Genomic DNA, 23,298 nt, shown 5'->3' with positions numbered 1-23,298 from the left:
TTTTTAAAAACACTAACAAACTTGAGCAGAACCGTTAAGCAACTGAAAACACTGGTTGGGAGACTAACACATACACAGGGGAGAAAATATGAACAAGGCAAGATATAAATCCACTGCATGGTTGCATAATGTATTGTCTACATGTGAATAAAGATTCAGTCATTTTTGTGTAGGCCTTGGAATTCTTTGGGGAGAACAAAAAAATAAAAAAATAAACACAAGCACACCTAGCAGAATAATAAATGAACACTTATTTAACAAATGGGATGCATTAAGTTAATGTGATGCCAACTCAACATTGTGCAACCAATCATTTTTACAACTGGGTTAGTTATAAGGTGTTACAAGTGAATAAAACTATTGAGCGTAATGTAAGAGGTATGCATCTAAAGTCATTCTAGATTTAAGCATGATAGTCTAATTTGTATTAGATAGCCTTTGCAATCTGTAGTATTTATACAACCTATGTTGGAGCAAGCAGCACAGTCACTGGCTTGCATGTGTAGGATAGACTAGTGCTCACATAAGCTCCTGTGGTAAAGCATGACTTCTAGGGAGGTTCGGCCATAGCCTTCATTTACATATTAGAGAGAGTCACAAAACACACCTGTAACCGTCAGTTAAATGGCAAGTTAACACACTCACTTAGTCAAACAGGTCTGATTTTTGCCACAAGTTTCAGGGGTGTGCTCACAAGAAGCAACCGGCACTCTCCAGATTTAACTTGTGTAGTGTGATTCTAGCCTTACAATTAAAACAACATGGGCCCCGTGGTCATGAACTTATTATGTTAAGTGTCAATGGTGCTGCATATACAGTACCACGAGAACTGATGACTTATGTCTGGAGACAGGGAGACTACAGGGGATGGGTAAAGCTTGCCATTATTGTTTTTTTCTTGCTAGAGATACAAAATAAACCAATATAAGACTCCATTCATAGATCAAAGAATTGACTTAAGTTTATGAAACGTGTCAAACATTACCAGAGATAAGATACTTAAAATCCTGATTTGAAACTGCAGACATGTACACTACAGTCTACAATACATAAACTTGCAAAGGTATGCCCACTGTTGGGTTGGAGACTTAACAGTCCAACACCTTGGAAAATATGCCACATTACCTAAAAAGATCATTTTAAAAACAAGTGGAATAGAAAAACAAGTAATGACCTTTAATAATTAACTTTAAATGTAATGTTATTAGGGCGGCACGGTGGCGCAGTGGTAGCGCTGCTGCCTCGCAGTTAGGAGACCCAGGTTCGCTTCCCGGGTCCACCCTGCGTGGAGTTTGCATGTTCTCCCTGTGTCTGCGTGGGTTTCCTCTGGACGCTCCGGTTTCCTCCCACAGTCCAAAGACATGCAGGTTAGGTGGATTGGCGATTCTAAATTGGCCCTAGTGTGTGCTTGGTGTGTGGGTGTGTTTGTGTGTGTGTCCTGCGGTGGGTTGGCACCCTGCCCGGGATTGGTTCCCTGCCTTGTGACCTGTGTTGGCTGGGATTGGCTCCAGCAGACCCCCGTGACCCTGTGTTCGGATTCAGCGGGTTGGAAAATGGATGGATGGATGTAATGTTATTGCCATAGTACTAGAGGTATTTTAAGAGTTGCTAGGATGACTACAGCAGCAGTTCCATATGCAAGTTAAACTGTACTGTATAACTGATTGGAGAACAAAAATAAAGTCAGTAGTGACGGAGCATTTGACAGTTCCTACTGTGACATCTTTCGTGAACTTGAAAAGCAAAACAAGTTTCCTCTTTAATATTTCAGACTCTCACTTAAAACTACAAGTGGCCATTATAATTACTAGATTTAACTACTTAGGCATGCACAGCTAGAGACAAAATTAAAACACTGGGGTATGATAAGGTTCCAAGTAACTAATAGGTATCATTGTTGTTCAAGACATCTAATAATAATAATTCATTACATTTATATAGCGCTTTTCTCAGTACTCAAAGCGCTATCCACACAGGGAGGAACTAGGAATCGAACCCACAATCTTCCACAGTCTCCTTACTGCAAAGCAGCAGCACTACCACTGCGCCACCTGTGAGGACAACTGTAAACTTAAATCTACTGTAAATTTACAATGGAAAATATCTTGTGTTTACTTGCCAGATTCTTTTAATTCAGTTATAACTATCCATTTGCAAAACAGGGCATTGTTACCATTAATCTGCTTCATATGGGGTGTTTGGGAACAGTTCCACCACTAAAATGTGAGAATTGCGAAGGACCTCATGACTGATATTACCCAATAGGATAAAACAGATTTCTTCTTCTGTAACAAATAGCCACAAACCAATTTTATAGTTCTGCAATTTGTGTTTGAACTTTGCTGAAACTGTATACCTGAAGACAAAAATGTATCAATTTTACACCTAAATTTCACCGAAATTCAATTCAAACCAATTAAAATCTTTTGTTGTGGAAATAAACTATATTTCAAGCATCTTAACCATCTCTAAATTAAAATGGAGAAAACTTACGGTAAATAACCCACTTAATATAGGTATGGGTGAGTACTCGTGAGATGAACTTTTATTTTTGCAGCATGGCAGTCAACTAATTAATTGATATTACAATGTTCCATCCTTCAAATATTCTTTGAATTATAATATATACAGAACTGGCGCACTCTGCCTGGTGATTATTCCTGCCTTGTGCCCATGCTTTCTGGGAGAGGCTCAACTTCCCCAAAACCCTGCTCTAAATAAGTGAGTAAAGAAAATATATAAATCTCCAGCTAATTAAATGTCATCATGATAGGTTCTCATAATAAATGGTATCATTTGTTTTTTTTGTTTTTTTCCCCAAAAAGCACAAAAATTTCTGAACTTTTGACCATTCGTGTATAAAATAAATGTTTATAACAGCTTCATAAATGTGCATGGCTAGGTAGTACCTGTATTGCATTAACTTGCCATTTTATTCACAAGTAAAATGTGCTGGAATTTCTCATTACTATTTTAGAATAGTAATCTTATTAAAACAGATTAAATAATCTTGGGATGCTTTAAACCACTTTACACAGTTTTAAGAAAAAAAAACTGCTGCATTTTGTTTTGCTTTTGAAGCTCCTTTGCATGTCAGAAGACTAAATTTGACTGCTGCATGGGAGCAAACAAAGCATCTGTAAGATTGTATACAAAGCTACCAAACATAATGAGGTTTCTTACGTCTCTGCTTTTTCATCAGTCTGTGAATGACTGATTAAGTACAAGTTTCAAATATATATATATATATTTTTTTTTTTTTAATTAAAGAAATGGTCCCATTTGTGCCATGTTGCCTAATTTTGATAACAAGGGCAAACTGCATGTTTCATATTACACCATTTCTCAGATGTAACACCATGAAAAACAAAATGATCTCAAATTCTTGAATTGAGTTAAACATAGACGCATTAGGTATAGGAAAATCTGTGCCAACACTAATGTTTGCAGTGCATCATCCACTGGAATGCTTTGTTCTGTGTACTAATAAAATGAATTTGCAAAGGATGCCGCAACAAACCATTACTGCTGCAGCAGAGATTCTCTGTACGGCACAAAAAAAAAATAATATTTGCAATAAAAAAGTATTGTTAATTCTGCAACAATTCCCAACCAAACCGAATATCAATTACAACTTTTTTTAATCAGTTGTTAGTAAAACTAACATCAATAATTTGAAACTTACCAAGGTTAGTTCAGTTAGGTTCAAATTTAAAAAATTTTAAAAAATGGCAGGATCTAATCAATAATATTTTAGAATAAGCTTCCATTCAGGGAAAAGGGTACTCCTTCCTTTCTTGTTTCCTTTTATAGAGGAAACCTTGCATCCAGAGTTGCTCTCTCTCTTGGGTGGGGGTTGAATTTTGCTTTATTAAAAAGTTTGACTTAATTGTATGGAATGTTATCTACTTCTAATTAAAATTAAAAACCACTTACCAGAACATCATTGCAAATCTCCTGCAATTCTGACTCTATTTTCTCACGGTACTCGCGAGACATCTTCTGCTTTTTCTCATTGCCGTCAGTTTTTTGCTCAATGCTAGAGATGACTCTCCAGGAAGAACGCCGAGCACCCACCACGTTCTTGTAGGCAACCGAGAGCAAGTTTCTCTCCTCATTAGACAGTTCGTGGCCCTGTTCGGTCACAGCTTTCATTGCAGCAGCCATGTCATCATAGCGCTCAGCCTGCTCAGAAAGCTTGGCTTTCTGTACTAGATCACTCTTGTCCATTTTCAACCTATAATATTCAGGGATAGAGAAAAAAATATATTTATATATAAAAATCAATACTAAGCTATCTAAAACCTGTAAATAAAACATTACTTTTGTAATATTTAAAAAAAAAAAAAGTCTTTAACTAGACCACTACAAAAACAAAACACAAAAATCCATTTAATCCAAGGCAGGAAACTGCCCAGATACTGTACAGTGTCAGTCAATCTCGGGACCCACTCAACACATCCACACCCATCTCCCAAGGGGTCAACTTGGATTTGCTAATTAACCCAACCTTCCCATCTACAGGGACGTAGGAGGAAAACCCACACAGACACAGCGAGATTATTCAAACAACATGCAGACTATTTGTGAGATGACAACACTATACACTACGCCACTATAAAGGACAGTTTCGAATAGTTTGACCCACTGCCTTATGTTTGATTACTTGTTCAATCTTTCTGGTGGCAACTGGAGTTGCATGGAGAACCTTTTTTTTGGGTAATGAAAATCAGATTAAATTAATAAGGTGGGTCTTGTGGCACATACTCTTGCACAGCCAGCAATTAAGAACATCCATTTCCAGAACTTGTTTGGTCTACTATAGAGTAATGGGGAACAAGAATCTAGCTTGACAGCAGGGAGAGAAAGAATGAGGGAAATCAGGCTTAGCAGAGGTACCACATCACAAAAAATTCATTCTATCCGTTTGAGTATCCACCTTAATCATGTTTGGCTAAAAGGTAGTGCCAATTTATTTTGTGTTTACACTTCTGTTTTGAGTAGCTTGCACTAGTTAAACCTAGACAGTGAAAATGAAATTTGGAACCCAGTGATGAGTTACAGTCCAGCACTATTTCTCTATTAGAAGATGCCTCAATAAACTAAACAAGGAAAGCAGCTCTTGTGCCAGACATTCTTCAACTACAAGGCCTAACTTTGTCCACTGGTGAAACATGAAAAGAGCAGACATCTGAAGGCACCAACTTTGTTCCTCACTTTATGGGATTTAAAAAAAAAACAAAAAAAAAAAAACACACACACACACACACACACACACACACACACACACAAGGACCATCTCTGCCAGCAAATATGGTCTGCATTTAGTGCTCCTATTACAAAACAGAACAGTATCCTAGTGTTAGAACAGTGTTTCAATAGTTTTCCAGGCTTGTTCTTTTCAAACAAAACACCTGGTGGTGGAGTGGTTAGTGCCAATGCTGCACAGACCCTGAAGATTACATTTTTGTCAGTTTGAATTTCTTTGATTAATTTGAAACACATGGCTAAAAGCGGACCAAATAACTAGCAAACAGTATATGCTGACATGATCATAAGCTCAAGCTTTCTTTTGTATGGCAAATGTTTTTCATTGAAATTGGCGTTACGGCTACAAAGTTACTAAATAATTAAGGGGAATGACCCACACTTACAGGAACATTATACAGAGACAAGTGCTAAGAAATAAGAAAAAAAAAAATTTCACTTCTCATACTAACTCTCCATCGTCATCAATAAAGGTGCACACTATTATTTCCATTCAATGACTATCGAGTACCTGGGTAGAGTGGTACTCACCTTTGACTGGACTGCTCCTCTGTCTCCAGAAACACCAAATTAACGTTGTTTACTCAGGAACAGAACCTGACCATCTTTTCCTGTGTAGGTACTATGCCTGTGTGGGGTGCCAGTTTATCACTGGGCCTACTCAGATACAGATCAACTCACTTAATGCCAATTTGGAATTGCCAATATGCATCACACACACAGTATGAAGACATGAAAGGAAAACTTGCACATGTATTTGCCCCGGACTACAAACTCTACATCTGCACAGAATTTGAACCAGAATGCCTGAAGTGTGATGCAGCAGCACTACCCATGTGTCGCTCCCTCCAATTTAGATAAAATGTTGAGGCCCTGTTTCACAAAAAACCAATGTATAAAACTGCTTGTACTACATAAGTCCTTGTAACAGAGTCAAGTCCTAAAAGCAAAAAATGTCAGTGACAAAAACCTTTATCTAGAATTGGATACACCGCTATCTTTGCTGCTCAAGGGATTGAAAGATCATGAACCCATCATTACTTCACTACTTACTACTGAGAGAAAGACTACAGGTCTTTAACATGGCAAGTCTGGCACCACCACCCTCCAAAAAAACAAAAATAAGATAAAAGAAAGAAATGGACAGAATGTTAAGTATTGCATCTTAATTCTCTGTGTACGTTTCACCATTATATTGTACATCTGTTACATTTCCTTTAGCCATACTACATTAGTAATTACTGCATTTTATGCCAGCTCTTCAATGGATGTGTGCTCAATAATAAATTGAGATGGCAAAGGATATAGTTACATACCGATTAGAGAGGTTATTTTATAACTGAAGTTTACCATCTGTGTTAAAGTGTTTAAATAATCTCAGTAGTTAAATCATTACTATAAAATCTGCATTTTATGTTAGTGCATCCAACACCATTATAGCTAATTTACCCTACAATGTGAAGGGGGACTCAATAACATGTTTTACTTGCACAATGCAAGTTGTAGTGAAGGACATCATTTAACATGCATCTCAATTGTGGAAGGAGGCTATTCTAATATACTTGGAACATCAGTGCTATCAGAGCATCTGATCTTTTTGGATCCAGCATGACAGCCAAGTCCTATATTCAATGTACAGGACCCATACTTATAATGTAGAAAATCACACTCGTATAAAGAGAGCTGTCTGTGCACTTTCACTTCTTGTGCCTAAGGTGACTGTATATGTGAGGTAAACAATGCACCAAGGCAGTTCTGACAAACAGTGGAGCATGTGCAAACTGTGAAACAACTGCTTAAATATGAGAGGACAACCACTCACTTCAGTCCATCATGAATACTAAAAGATGAAGTTCTGCCATCTCCATAAATGTGCTCGTCAGGTTTCACAGCAGATTAAACTAGGTTTATAAGCTTTGATGGACTGCACTCCTAACATGTTACCTGCTGGTGTCCGTTGTGATGTCACCCATAAAGTCTTGCACCTACCAGCTAATGAAAACACTAATGCCTGACAGTTCCCAAACACATGCTCACTACCGATGCTTTAGTGGTCGTTACCAAATAAAAATTGCAGAGAGAAAAAGCTGTGTCATGAAGTTTGGTGATCTTTTTCAAAGTGCAGGACAATACATTTGTAATAACTTTTCACATCAAACAGCAAGTTTTCTGCATTGCCAATTACTTTCTGTAACCAAAAGCAGTTTGTACAACTCAAGTAGGGCCTCATGTCTGGCTCTTATAAAGCCAGTTCAGTGAAGCAAGCTTTAAAGTTCATCCACAGGACTGCCACTTTGGCTTACTTCTGAAGATTAGCAAGGGAGCCTGAAGTGATTTACAACATAAAATAATAATCTTCCTGTTTCCTTTCACCATCACATTTTTTTTTTTTGAATATTCAACTACATGTCCCATGTTTCGACCTAGGAACAGTTTATGATTACAGATAGACAGCATGCTGGAGCCATGCACACTTCATCTCAAATGAAGTATGTGGAAGACACATTAATATGTTTAAGTCTAAATTATTAAAAGTACTCTTCAGTAATAAACAGATAGTAAAAAAGTGTCAATCTATTTAAATCAATTCTTATACACATGATGCATAAACAACTGTTCTTTCTGGAAATTTATCCTTGTCTTCTGTTAAGCATGGGGCTTCTTTTTAACAATTAACAGTTATTACCAAAGGGCTGACTACTGATAATTACGATCAAAATTGCCATTCCTAGTAATGACATGAGAATATATTTATTAAATTTATTATCATTAACTGGAAGACAGTACTAAATTAAAATACACATGTCTGGAAGGCATTTCTTTAAAACACATTCTCAATGCTTTGAAGAAACAATACTAACCACTATCACCTTCTTAAAATATTTACTATTTTCAACTACAAAAAAAATGTATTCTTTTAATCCCCTTACCAAAAAATAGCTTAAACGAGATATTTAAATTTATCTTTAACATGAGTAACCTACTTGTAACAAAAAGATGGAATAAAAATAAACTGTGGCAGTGGTGAATGTTAGTATAATGAGAAATACTAGTTGAGTATACATAATGCAAGGACTGGAACTGGAGTTAAGACATTGGAGTTCAGCAGCTGATGTATGTAATGAAGACATAGACCACTTCCAGTAGATAAGACAAAATAGGTTATTTAAGTTTTATACTTTTCTTGTGTGTGACTAATGCTGCTCAGCACCATAGTACCAGCGTATTCACCAGTCATTCATTTATTTATTTTTGGTGTGGTATGGGAACAGCACCAAACCCCAAGGCAGTTATGTTTCATATGTGCCACAGCATGTCAAATGACAATTAAAGCGGTATTTTATATAGGAATAATTCCTACGTTAACCACAGTAAGAACAGAGATAGAAAATACCCTTTTTTTTTATACATCAGACATATTAATTTTTAAAAAATTCTTAAAGATTTCCTGAAGTTGAACAATGGAATATACAAGGCAATTTATACAAAAGCTGCACTTCCCAGTAATGAAATAGTAATAAGTATACAGTGTCTAGATTGGGGTGGCCAACTCCGATCCTGGAGAGCCGCAGTGGCTGTAGGTTTTTGTTCCAATCCAGTTGCTTATTTAGAAGCCGATCCACACCAATAACAGATCTTACTTAATTTCATAGCTTGTTAGTTAAGTTAGTTAAGTCTACCATGTCAGTTCATTCTTAATTTATAGACTTTTTCCCTTTCTATTTATAGAAGTATCATCCAAATGATTTGAAAGCTAAAAACGCATGAGTAACTTTCACTTCAGATTCTTTGACTAGTTAAACCAAAAATGGAATGATGAATACACACAGATGGAAATGGAGACAAACTAGATGTAGAACTGCTGGTTCCTTTGTCATTTGCTTCTTACTGTTAATAAAAAGCATTTAAAACAATGAATACTGCTGTGTACGACTAAAATAAGCAATTAAGGGATCAAAATCTTCAACAAGATGAGTAAAATGTAGCAATAAAATTTCACTTGAGCAATAAGTGCTTCACCGGCAATGAATGATTTCTCATGAAGCAATTGGGTTGGAACAAATACCTGAAGTCACATCTACCCTTCAGGACTGATGTTGCTCAGCCCCGATTTAAAAGGTCTGAGTCTTAAATAACAAATAAATGAAGTTAATTGGTAGCAAATACTAGTCACTAATTAAGAAAATGGTTAGAATGAAAACTTCTGACCACTGTGGCTCTCCAGGATTGGAGTTGGCCACCTCTGTCCTAGATGCTGCCACTTGAGGAACAGAACTGTTCAGAGTAAGCTCTATATGGACATAAAATGGCAGTAAATGAAACCCTGATAAATTCAGTAAAGGGTATTCTACCATCCCTATTGTGAGATACCACCTAATAAAAATAATGACAAATGTTTACATTTGTGACATTAAAGCCAAGTTTTCACAATGTCATTTGTAGACACCAATCCTATTCATTTCTAACCTTCTCATGAAGTCTATGGACACAATGAGTCAAAGGAAGCACTTATCAGAAGGTACATTGGAGGAGACAGAGACGGTGTCATATACAAAATACTTTCTGAAACAAAGTATTTAAAAAAAAAACAATTAAAATAGATATACTGGGAAAGAAACTTCTTTTCCACCTACAAAGAGCATATCTTATTAGATCAGTGACCACCACCCCCCAATATAAACTACATACCATCTGAATTTCCAGTCTAACATAATGCAAAAGAAAATTTATGCAGGTTATGACAGGGTCCCACAGCAGGGCTGAAAGACTTGAACCTTTATATCTTTAAAGATAAAAATTATTTTAATAACACTGTACATACAAAAAGACTTAGAAAGCGATAATACATGTAATAAGCAAAATTAAAAAAATAATAAAAACAATGAAAAAACTAAGGTTTTGTGTATAAAAAAAAAACATTTTGTATGGATTTATTTCTTATAACGGAACAAGTACATTTGTGAGTTTTTCTTCCAAGTACACAACTGTGATTATTTGACTAATGTGCTGAAATGGACAAGCTAATTCATACTTAAATCTATCGTTCCACTGAACAAGTTATTTATAAATGCCCTACCCATGTTACATCTTTTTAAACTGAATGAGGAGAAAATGCCTTAATGTTTAAACCAGTCGAAGGCGATTTTAATATGCAGACTCTGCCAAAGGAATTACTAATGAGTACAACACAACAGAAGGCCAAGAACACTTTCTGATTTCAATCTCGCATGTAGCCTATTAACAGAAGAAAGATGTTTAATACAGCAAAAAAAAAAAAGTGTTTTGAAGATGCTCTGTAGCTTTGAACTTCTTTTGCTTGATCTAAGGTAAGTTTACAGATGATTTCAAACGGTGATCAATACATACGGAATTAAGACGGAATTAACTTGATATCGGGAAAGCCAAGATATATTCGAAAAAGTGCCAAGGTATCGAACATCGTATACCCTTTAATTTAATACTGAGTTTACCACTAACAAAATGATCCAACATCTTAAAACGTGTATCACAATTAGTATACTTAAATAATTTCGCCACACTACAAATTAGGATTACATACGATGAACTAAACACAGTGCAACTTGAAGTGTGCGTTTCTAAAGGTGAGTTCAATGATTGGTTGACACGGAGTATCTCCTCTTCGTATGAATTGCTAGTAAAGAGGTGGGCACTGCAGCTCACAAAGTTCGAAAATCCACATCTCAAAGCCATGCAACCACTGGCCGCAGTTATAGTTATATATATATATATATATATATATATATATATAAAATGTGAGTGTGTGTGTCAAACACCCTCAAGAAAGCAAAGGAACAGAAGGCTTTGAATGCAGTGTAAAAGGTTAAAACTTGGCAAGCGTGACAGCAATGGCGTACAACATCCGTTGGAAGTACCGATGAGTTAAAGAAAGAGAAATATTACCGAATAATGCTAACCAAAATATATTTCAAACGGCATCGGAAGGCACGTAAATCGATACTGTTACATTTTTTTTTTTCCATTATGTATATGGAGATCCAGAATGGCGATAAAAAAAAGCCTCACAAAAACGTTGAGAAAACATGGGCAGTCGATGTGAAAAAGCCCCATCATCAGACAGAAACTGTAGCTGACGACACAGAATGTCCCCCTGAATGATCTCCTTCAGGTATCGAATATTAATCCGCATCGCCAAGTGCGATGCAGCTAGGGAAAAAATCAGGCCTGTAAAGCGCCTCGAGGTTTAGAGACTGACTTCCCTTTCGGGATTCTCGTTCTTCATTTATTTATTTATTTCTGATTTATTCTGTTTTTTGTACTTCGATATTCATACAATAATGATACCACGAATTTAAACGCCTCTCGTTAAACAGTTAGCTAGGGAGAAAGACAGGAAAAACGGAACCTGTCAAATTCGCTCAAACCAACACCCACCCCCCCCCCCCTCCCTCCCCCGCCAACCACTACATGCCGATGGGCGCTCATTGCGATACGTGCCCGTCTCCACTGTAGATGGACGAACAACCGAAACAGTTCAAAAGGGATTTTTGATGTCTTGCTGGTCTGCCAAACAACCTGGCAGCCACAGCCGACAGTAAGGCCTAAATCGTGGTTCACAGCCCCGCACCACAATAGACGCCTGGCCCCTCGACACGACAGTCAGCCCCAAACCTGGCTAGGGCCCGGCTACCTTTACTCTGTACACCGCGACGGGTGCATCTTTATACCTTCGGGCCAACCATAACACTCACGGATAACAAGACGATGATTCCTAAGGTTCTTTTAATGGCCGTTAGGGAGTCGCGCTCTGCCTCTCTCTCGTTCTCCGATCTCCTTCTTTGCTCTTCGGGATCTTCAGGGCAGTACCACTTCCGATTGCACCGTTACTTCCGCTTCCTCTAAAACACCGCCCCCTCCTCCACCTCTCACCCCTTCTTGTCTCCCCACACCCTTCCCCGTCCCTTGGTATCCGCGGTAACCGCCCTACGGGGTTTTCTAGCCATGAGGACAGGGCCTCGATCGTCGTCAGCTACCATGGAAACTAATAGTGGATGACGTCAGTTGTCGCTAAGGTGACAGTTACAAGGAAGAAGCCGCCATTGCAAAACCATATTTTTTCTACATTTGAGTAACGAACGCTAGTGTATGTGCTTCATGTATAGAAAATAATAAGATTATCATCACTCATTCGGGCAAACTGCCTTGATTCCGTACTTGACAAGAATGCCATTGCTTTCAATTAAATCTGCAGAACAAGATCGGGTTGTTCTCTTTGTGTTTTCAACTATTTATATAACAACGTACTAAAACGTACTTGACACTGCAGGCTTGTCTTTATATGCCATATTTGTTATTTATAGCCTTGCCGAGTTTCCATAAATCTTACGCATCTATCCATGTTGTAACCTGCTTATCTGAAATGAATCAATGCCTAGAATACAACTCTGAGCACGAGGCTGTAACGAACCCTGTTTTATTGCAGGGGATCCTAACCTTAACGCATCCTTAACCCGATTTTGGGCAATTTACTAAAGTGGAACGCATCTGAGGTTTCTTAAAGTAAGTAAACGCAGGGAAATGTTATAAAGAGCAATGCATGATTACAGTGTAACAAATACCAAAATGAGGATGCAACTTACAGTTTTGCATCTATCTATCTATCTATCTATCTATCTATCTATCTATCTATCTATCTATCTATCTATCTATCTATCTATCTATCCCAGCTTGAGAGTTTGTGATGGATTCTCATTTGGTTCAGAATAATTTTGTTGCCTTTTAACAAGCACACCTGGTATAGGCTCAGTTCTTTCTTTAATTTTTAGTAGGTAAAATAATCACACAGAACAGATATATTGAATGCCCTCCTTTTTGTCAAAAATGTAGTTTTTTATGTTCAGGTTCTTTAAACTCACCCTCCACCTCCACCCTCCAATTTACATAACTCTCCTCAGGCATTGTCAACAGTTACCTAGAATGCATCATCTTGGCAGGGATGCACTGGCACAGCTGTTTGCCATGGTGGGCAAGGTAAGTAGTGGGATAGGGAGACTGTAGCATCAAAAAGAAATAAACAGCATCATACATTGATAGTTAATGGAGGCTGCCAATTTGTTCATTTGTGTCCTGCAGTATATTAAAAGATCTTTTATTTTTGTATTTGAAGTACAGTATATTCTTGCTTTCTTTGTAAAGCATCTTGTGATGACGTACATTATGAAGGGCATTATGTAAAATAAACATTAATTATCAATTTTAATGTTGAGAGGGTGCAGCAGTAAACACAAACACAAAAGAGATGTTTTCTTACAAATGCACATGTATAATATCTGTGGTAAAGCGGCCTTGACTACTCACTCAAGTATTTTGAATATCTGAACACTATACACTCACTGAGCAAATAATTAGGAACACTATACTAATAATGGGTACAGCCTTCTTTTGATCTCAAAATAGCCCCAGTTCTTCATGGCATGTGTTCCATAAGATTTTGGAAACATTCCTTTGAGATTCTGGTCTATGTTGACGTGATTGCATTGTGGAATTTCTGTGAATTTGTCAGCTGCGCATTCATGTTTCAAATCTCTCGTTCTGCCCCATGCTAAAGATTTTTTTTTGATCCAGATCCGGTGACTGGGAAGCCACTGAAGAACACTGAATTCATTATCACTTTCATGAAATGGGTTTGAGAGGACTTTGCTTTGTGACATGGTGCTTTATCATGCTGGAAGTAGTCAGTGGGCAAATTGTGAACATGAAGGGATGCACATGACCAGCAATAATACTCATACAGGCTGTGGCATTCAAACGATGATTGTTTGATGTTAAAGTGTGCCAGGAAAACATTCCCCACATGTTACGCCACCACCAGCAGCTTGGGTTGTTGAAAAAAGGTGGTTTTTGTGCATGGTGTCATGCTGTTGGTGCCAAATTCTAACCCTACCATCTGTGTGCCTCAGCTGAAATCAAGATTCTTCCGACCAGGCTACATTTTTTTAGTCTTCATCTGTCCAGTTTTGGTGAGTCTGTGCCCACTGCTGCCTCAGCTTTCTGTTCTTGGCTGACAAAAGTCGACCCCCACGTGGTAGTCTGTTGTTGTAGCCCATCCATCTTAAGGTTCAACATGTTTTGCATTCTCACCACAGCTGTACAGAATGGTTATCTGAGTTACAGTTGCTTTTCTATCAGCACAAACCAGTCTGGCCATTCTCCTCTGACCTACCTAATCAGCCAGGCATTTCCACCCATAGAAATTCCACTCAGGTTAGGTGGATTGGCGATTCTAAATTGGCCCTAGTGTGTGCTTGGTGTGTGGGTGTGTTTGTGTGTGTCCCTGCGGTGGGTTGGCACCCTGCCCAGGATTGGTTCCCTGCCTTGTGCCCTGTGTTGGCTGGGATTGGCTCCAGCAGACCCCCGTGACCCTGTGTTCGGATTAAGCGGGTTGGAAAATGGATGGATGGAAATTCCACTCACTAGACATTTTTGTTTTTTGCACCATTATGAATAAACTCTAGATACTGTTGTACATGAGAATCCCAGGAAAACAGCAGTTACAGAAATACTTGTACCAGCCTGTCTGGCAACAACAATCATGTCACGGTTGAAATCACAGAGATTAATTTTTTTTTCTCATTCTGGTTTTTCATGTAGACATTAACTGAAGCTCCTGATCCGTATCTGAATAAATACAGTATAAGCGTTGCACTGCTATCACAAGATTGGCTGATTAGGCAATTGCTTGAATAAGCAGATGTACAGGTGTTTCTAATAATTTGTTTAGTGAGTGTATTTGGATTGCATGTATAGCATCTGATATCTAACTTATGCACTGGCAAAGAAAGCATGATAAATGTAAATGGAAGTGCCAATCCAGTGGTTACTAGCAAGAAAGAGGGAAGGAGACACCCATTAAAGAATTTAACCAATTGTGTTAATTAATATACAGCTAGAAAATTAGTAGAGAGAAGAGGTTGCCAACAACGGCAGAATGTAAAGAAAGATCTAAAGAGACTGGGCTGAGACATGAATGAAGGACAAAGACAAATTAGTGCAAAGCCAAGGGGAAGGGTTGATGTAGTAGGCAATATAAAATAAAGCAAATTAAGTAAAAGGCAGAAATTAACCAATTGAAAAGGCACACTGTCATGGACATGGTGGGGGTAAGAACAAAAGAGAAGCCAAGAAAAGATGTCAGTAGAATAGTGACAGATCCCTTTCGAAGCCCAAGACCATTAGAACTGGAGGAGGGTAATTTAAGGGCCAGCCTGAATGAACCCAGATAACAGTCACATAAACGTCTGTTTGAGATTTTAGGACATGGGGAGCGCAGACATGGTCCTGAATGACTACAGCATCATTGCAGACACCGTGACAACCACTAGCTCTATTGAGTTTGTTACTCAATTCTTAATTCAATTCAGTTTATTTTCATTAAATGCACTTACATATACAGTGCCTATAAAATATTCACCACCTTAGATATTTTCACTTTTTATTATTATACGACTTTGAATTCCAGAAGATTTAACTTGCCTTTCTTGACACCATGGCCTAGTTTAATCTCATATGTGAAATACAAAACAATTGATCGCTTAAGTATTCACCTTTCAATTCAGTATTTAGTAGATGCACCTTTGGCAGCCATGACAGCCTTGAATGTATGAACACAGGTCTCTGTCAGCTTTGCACATCTGGACACTTCATTCTTCTTTGCACATCTGCTCAAGTTTGAAAGGGGATTGTGAGTGAATAGCCTTTTTCAAATTTAGCCAGAAATTCTTCAGATCAGGGAATCAGATCACTCTGCCACTCCAAGACATTAACATTATTGTTTTTAAGCCATACCTACAGTATGTAGCTTTGGCTTTAAGCTTGGAGTCACTGTCTTGCTGGAAAACAAATCTTCTCCCAAGGTTCAGGTTTTGATCACACTGCATCAGGTTTTCCACCAGGATTTCCTAGTATTTTGCTTCGTTCATTGTAGCCTTTACCTTCATAAGCCTTCCAGCGTCTGTTGCAGAGGGGTATCCCTACTGCTTGATGCTGCCACCACCATGCTCCATGGCTGGGATGGTGTATTTTTGTGAATGTGCAGTGTCTGGCTTGTGCTAAACATGGTATTCAGTCTCATAGCCAAAAGACCCAATTTACAGAATCTTCTTCCAGGTGACATCACAGTCTCCCATTTGCCATCTGGTAAACTCTACCTGAGATCTTATGTGCATTTTTTTTAATGGTGGCTTTTTGTTTGGCATGGTCCCAGGCAACAGTTGTTGTATACACAGTCTTTATAATCTCAACCACTGTGGCTTGTAACTCCTTCAGAGTTCTCAAAGGTCTCTCTAGGTGGCTTCTTTCACCAGACTTGCACGATCACTGTTTTTGTAGATGACCTGTTCCAGGCAAATGTACAGCAATGCCAAACTCCTTCCATTTCTAAATGATATATTTAACTGGACTCTATGGGATGTTGAGAGACCTGAACATTATCTTGTCTAGATCTCCTGACTTGTGTTTTCCAATTATCTTTACAAATACTTGTAGTGTTCTTTTGTCCTTATTTTGTGGAGGTCAGATGATTATACTGACTCACCAGAAGCTCATTCTTTCAGATAAGGTACATTTATGCTACCATCAACTGAAACCAACACAGGTGATATCCATTGAACTAATAATGTGACTTCTTAAACCAATTGGCTGCCCCAGTGATGATTATACAGGGGTCATATTAAAGGGGGTGAATACTTATACAATCAATTAGTTTGTGTTTTATACGTGTAGTAGATTTAGACAATGCTGCAGACATCTCTTTTCACTTTGATATTAAAGAGTCTTTTTCTATTGATCAGTATCAAAATGACAAATTAAATACACTGTAATTAAATGTTGTATAACAATAAAATGGGAAAATATTCGAAGGGGTGAATACCTTTCATAAGGATTGTATGAAAAAAGAAGTGCAACATATACTCTCAACATAATTTTGAAAGATTACGCATTATTAACATAAATGTACATGTATATAGATACTTATATACTGGAAAACTCATTTTTTAAAATTCTGCTACTTCTTTGCCTATTAATGAATTTAAAAGAGGTTGGTACATTGGTTAGTAGATATTGTCACCGTCCAAGAGGAATTTGCACTTTCATTCTTAGTGTGCATCCGTTTTCTCCAGGTACTCCATTTTTCCACCCACATTCTAAAGATATGCACTCTAAAATGTCTTCGTGTGAGTGAGTGTGGGTGTGCGCATGTGTATGCCCTGCGATGAACTGAAGTGCCATTCAGGATTGCTTCTTGCTTTTTACTCAGTGTTGCTGGAATATACCCCTGCTCCCTATCAACTTCAAACTGCAATAAATAGGTCATCAGGGTAGCAGACTGAATTTTTTATTTTTTCAAAATATCTCTGTAATTGAGACACCAGGACTGTATTTACTGTGCTAATTTTCAGTCTTTTTCTTCTTTTGGCTGCTCCCATTAGGGGTTGCCACAGCGGATCATCTTGTTCCATATCTTCCTGTCCTATACATCTTGCTCTGTCACACCCATCACCTGCATGTTCTCACTCACCACATCCATAAACCTTCACCTTAGGCCTTCCTCTTTTCCTTTTTCCTGGCAGCTCTATCCTTAGCACCCTCCTCCCAATATACCCAGCATCTCTTCTCTGCACATGTCAAAACCAACACAATCTGGCCTCTCTGACTTTGTCTCCCAACTGTCCCACCTGAGATGACCCTCTTATGTACTCTATTTCTAATCCTATCCATCCTCGTCCCTCCCAATGCAAATCTTAGCATCTTTAACTCTGCTACTTCCAGTTCTGTCTCCTGTTTTTTTGTTCAACAACAACAAAAACAACATTTATTTTAATAGCACATTTTCATACAAACAATGTAGCTCAAAGTGCTTTACATGATGAAGAAAGAGAAAAAAGACAAAATAAATAAGAGTTAAAATTAGGGAAAACTAATTAACATAGAATAAAAGTAAGGTCCGATGGCCAGGGAGGACAGTAAAAACAAAAAAAAACTCCTGACGGCTGGAGAGAAAAAAATCTGCAAGGGTTCCAGGCCACCATCTCCAACCCATATAACATAGCTGGTCTCACTACTGTCCTGTAGACCTTCCCTTTCACTCTTGCTGATATCTGTCTGTCACAAATCACTCCTGACACTCTTCTCCAACCGTTCCACCCTGCCTGCACTCTCTTCTTCACCTCTCTTCCACAATCCCCGTTACTCTGTACTGTTGATCCCAAGTATTTAAACTCATCCACCTTCACCAACTCTACTCCCTGCATCCTCACCATTCCACTGACCTCCCTCTCATTTACACACATGTATTCTGTCTGGTTCCTACTGACCTTCATTCCTCACCTCTCTAGAGCATATCTCCACCTCTCTTATTTTCTTAAAGGTAGAGCCGTTCATTTGAATTGATAGCAGCGTGAATGACAGATACTAAACATAGTAAATATAGTATGATTTATAAGTGCCTTCCCAATATTTTCCATCAAACCCTTAGAAAGAAGTAGTAGACTCAAATATGTAGGACTAAAGCAAAGCAGTTATTTTAGACCCTAACCCTACCCCTAACCCTAATTCCATATGAATTAAAAAAACACACACTAAATATGGAGTCCAGTTATGCAATGACTCATTTATGTTCTTATCCACAAATTTCAATGCATTCTTCTATTTAGTGTGTCATTCCAGGAGAAAGTTTGCCCAGCCAGATTTTGAGTGCCAGCAAATGCATGGCTTGTTTTAAATCTAATTGCATGTTATGAGCTGTAATGGACTGACACTTTTTACCAGGGATTGTTCTTACCTTGTGTTCAGGGGTGTTGGAATATGATCCTACAACTTTGTTGTTTCAAATTCAGCTCTAGTCATTAGGCCACACATCTGGAGACATGACGCACCTGAATATATATCATCCATAACCTAAAAGTATGATTGGTAACCACTTGTTATTGTCATTTGGAAGAAGTGCTGGTTCCAAGTTTTCATTGTATTATCAGTTTTGTCTATTTCTGCATGCCCATCCAGCGTAAAGGTATGCATTGTCTAATATATTATTCCAGTTCAGAGTAATGGGAGGTTGTACCTCACTTGATAACATTTAGAGCAAGACAGGAACAAAACCTTGACAAGCACCATTCCTTCATAGAACACATTTACAAACACACACCCTCACTCACTTAACTACTAACATTTCGCTAATTTAGAGTTGCCATTTGGCTTAAGACATTTTTGGCATTTGGAAGGGAAAACCAGAGAGTGAAACCTACATGGTGAACAGAACATCCAGGATGGAACTGAAATCAAAGACTCTAAAGGTGTAAGGCAACAGTGATAAACACAATGACACAGTGCCACCACAATCATTTTTTTACATTCTAATAAACAGGAAATAATTTATACATGTACATGTGTGTGTGTGTGAGTCCACCCTGTAATGACTGGTACTTGTCCTGTGCCTGGTGTTGCCAGGATATGCTCCAGCCCCAGTGACCAGGAATTGGTTTAAAAAGATATAAAAATGTTATGCTTAATAATACATCCATACAAGCATATGAAATAAAAAGTCAGTAATTACTATTTCCACATAAGCAGCCAACAACCAACTTTTGAAAATGGTCAATCATCATAGCAGTTCGAAAGACTTTCTAAGATCAGCATGCCGAAGCATCCATCCTCTAGTAAATGTCCTTAAATCAGTAAAGTGCAAAAATTTAAATATTTAAAAGAGTGTAATATATAAAGCTTTATTTAAAACTACAAACAGTATAAACCTATATACGGTGACAATTCTAGTGACTCATACAGCATTTGTGGGGTTTCCTGATATTTCTTCTATAAAAGTACAAAGGATGCTCAATTTCTGTATCTCTCAGAGTCAATATTTGATTGGGTTGCTGTCAGTTTTTCACCCTATATGTTCAGCTTTCAGAGAAAGCTGACCTTATTTTCATTTAACATCAGTAACCTGAGATCTACCTATTGTCACACACACGTGTTTAGGAGACAACTAAAGGGCTTGAGTACATGTAATTCCACACCGGACCACAGGGTGGTGAAGTGCACTAATTCTTCCTGTCAATCTTTTGCAGACCATTCTAGGAAAATCCCGCCCGGCTCTGGGGCAGCCAACGACGTCACTTTCAGTTCCGGTCCTGATGACATCACTTCCTTCACCGGCCTTTAAAGCCGCCATCTTGCTTCCAGTTAATCAGTTCTGTTTTGGACTCAGTTGTGTGAAAATGTCTTATTATTTTGATGCAGTTTTGCAGCCAGGAAAAATTATATGGGTGGCTGCCCCAAACCTTTTCCATGTCTTATGGTCATTTTTTGTGACAGTGGCATAGTCGACTGGATGATAAAAGCCCAGAAGAGAATGGGACTGGACCTGAATCTTGACCAGGTGGGAGAGTACCAGGGCCAAGCTTCCGGGTGGGGGTTTCGTCTCGGATTTCGGAAAGAACTGGTGCAGACTCCACTCCCTTTGTCTAATTCCAGGCCACATAAATTAAATAGGGAGAGTTTCGATGGGACACACAGATGTGGGCTGGTCTCTATGGGGGAAGGGACAGGGACTTATTATGCTCTCTCAGAGGAGAGAGCTGTCCTCCCCGCAGGGGCCAAAGTCCCAGAGCAAAGCGGGGATTCCCCAGACTAACAGGTGAAGAGATTACAGGCATGGAGGCTAGACCCTGAGCGGTCTACTCAAGAGCAGCTTGATGCACTGTGGGAAGCGGTGGCAGGTTGGTTAAAGCCCACTGAGTGCACCACCTTCTAAACTGTGAAAAAAGTAGCCTGTTTTATATTAAAAAGCAATCTGCCGGAACATTTCACCCAGCCGGTCTGGGGAGACTTTTCTAATGTGAACAAGCTTGTCAAGCTCATCGAAACATCTAGGACAGCCTCGCGATTTGGTAGAGTAGAACAGTCCTTTAGCGGACGCTGTGGAGATTACATCCCTCTTAATCTGCCCTCTCAGCATAAATCGGAGTTTGCATCTCGTGCCCCCGATTCTGCGGGTGCAGCCCCTTGGGAGCGAGGCGAAATGTAAATGGAGAGAGGGGGCTGGATTGTGTGCGCTTTCAAACCCCTTGTCAATGGCTCATACAGGATAGGTAGTTGTAAACAGATTTAAAGTGGAAGCTCTTTTTGATTCCAGCAGCAACATTTCCATTGTTGATCACCGGTACCTATTACCACGACAATGGTTAAAAATAAAGACCAGTATTACTTGTGTTCATGGGGATATCCGCTTCTATAAATCTGCCCGATGTTTCATCAGCCAACGGACGCCATTTACCTCGGAGACGTTCAGAGAAACGGCTATGTTACTTAAAATAAAGCACTTAAAGACTGTGGTGTATCATGGTTCTTGGAGAGGTTTAATCAGACTCTCAAACAGATGCTTCGCAAGGTGGTCAGTGGGGATGGAAGGAATTGGGATCAACTCCTTCCCCTCATACTTTTTGCCTACAGGGAAGTCCCTCAAGCCTCGACGGAGTTCTCACCCTTTGAATTATTATATGGACGACAACCCCGGGTAATATTGTGAATTTGTGAATTTCCCCTTGGGATTAATAAAGTATCTATCTATCTATCTATCTATCTATCTATCTATCTATCTATCTATCTATCTATCTATCTATCTATCTATCTATCTATCTATCTATCTATCTATCTATCTATCTATCTATCTATCTATTGGACATTTTAAAAGAAGGTTTGGAAGGAGAGGCTCTTCCCTCGACTAATATTTTGGAGTATATCGCGCAGTTACGCGATAGATTTGCGAAAATTTGACCCATACTCAAAAGTCACATGGAGAAGGCGCAAGCAGCACAGGCATGCTATTATGACCGTGGCACGACGCTTCGGGAGTTCCAGCTGGGGGATCAGGTCATGGTGTTGGTTCTCACCTCCCACTTTAAACTACTTGCCCATTGGCAAGGAACATACGAAGTTAAGGAGAGGAAAGGGCTCGTCAACTATTTGGTGAAACAGCCCAATCGTCGACTGAGCGAGCGGATATATCACCTAAATTTTCTGAAACCATGGAAGGAAAGGGACCCTGATCCCTCCTCTGACCAGCCCCGCTCATTCTTTGCTCAGACTAACACACTTAACTTTGGCTCTAATTTGAATACCCGACAGAGGTGAGAACTCAAAGCAGTGATCTCATCCATCCCAGAGGTGGTAAACAAAAACCCCAGAAGGACCTCTCTGATTGCCCACGATATTGTGACTGAACCCGGGGTTATAGTCCGAGAGCATCCCTATCGTCTTCCCGAGGTAAAGAAGGCTGAAGGGAACTGGAAATCAAGCACATGCTGGACCTAGGAGTCATAGAGGAAAGTTATAGTCCCTGGTCCTGTCCAAAAGTTTTGGTTTCTAAGCCCAACGGGAGTTGGAGGTTTTGCAATGACTTCCGTCGGCTTAATCAGGTCTCAGAGTTTGATGCTTATCCGATGCCTCGAGTAGACAACCTCCTTGAGAGGCTTGGATAGGCTGAATATCTAACCACACTTGACATGACCAAGGGGTACTGGCAGGTTCCTTTAATGGACTCCGCAAAGGTTAAAACTGTGCTTAGCACCCCTAGTGGTAACTGGCAGTATCATGTACTTCCGTTCAGGTTACATGGGGCTCCTGTGACTTTCCAGGGTCTGGTGGACAAAGTGCTCTGCCCCCATAACACGTATAGTGCTGCCTACCTGGATGACGTCGTCATCTATTCCAGCACCTGGAAGGAATACCTACAGCATGTCTGAGTGGTATTGCGGATGCTGGGTGAAGCCGGTCTTCGAATCAATCCAAAAAAATGTTTCTTTGGATTGAAAGAAGCCAAATATTTCGGTTACCTGGTGGGTTGTGGTACTGTGAAGCTGCAGTGCTCTAAAATAGATGCCACTTTGAAATGGCCGTCCACAAACCAAGCAGCAGGTCCAAGCATTTCTCGGCTTAGCCGGGTACTACCGCCGGTTTGTACTACGCTTTTTGGAGAGAGCTGTGCCCTTGAGT

At 39.1% G+C, this 23,298-nt stretch overlaps 1 protein-coding gene across 1 annotated transcript in view; it reads right to left on the bottom strand.

The window, feature by feature from the left end:
* Positions 1-12,163, bottom strand: part of ywhaba (tyrosine 3-monooxygenase/tryptophan 5-monooxygenase activation protein, beta polypeptide a) — a 28,706-nt gene extending 16,543 nt beyond the window's left edge. The window contains exons 1-2 of the mRNA XM_028812029.2: positions 12,000-12,163; positions 3,937-4,237 (exon numbers count right to left, since the gene is read on the bottom strand). Of these exons, the coding sequence (XP_028667862.1) occupies positions 3,937-4,230 (294 nt within the window). The 5' untranslated portion in view covers positions 4,231-4,237; positions 12,000-12,163. The remainder of the gene's footprint in view (positions 1-3,936; positions 4,238-11,999) is intronic.
* Positions 12,164-23,298: the final 11,135 nt, after the last annotated feature.

The sequence above is a fragment of the Erpetoichthys calabaricus genome, chromosome 10 (genome assembly GCF_900747795.2).
Source record: "Erpetoichthys calabaricus chromosome 10, fErpCal1.3, whole genome shotgun sequence".
Classification (NCBI taxonomy): Eukaryota; Metazoa; Chordata; class Cladistia; order Polypteriformes; family Polypteridae; genus Erpetoichthys; species Erpetoichthys calabaricus.
This window is presented reverse-complemented; position numbering and strand designations above follow the sequence as displayed.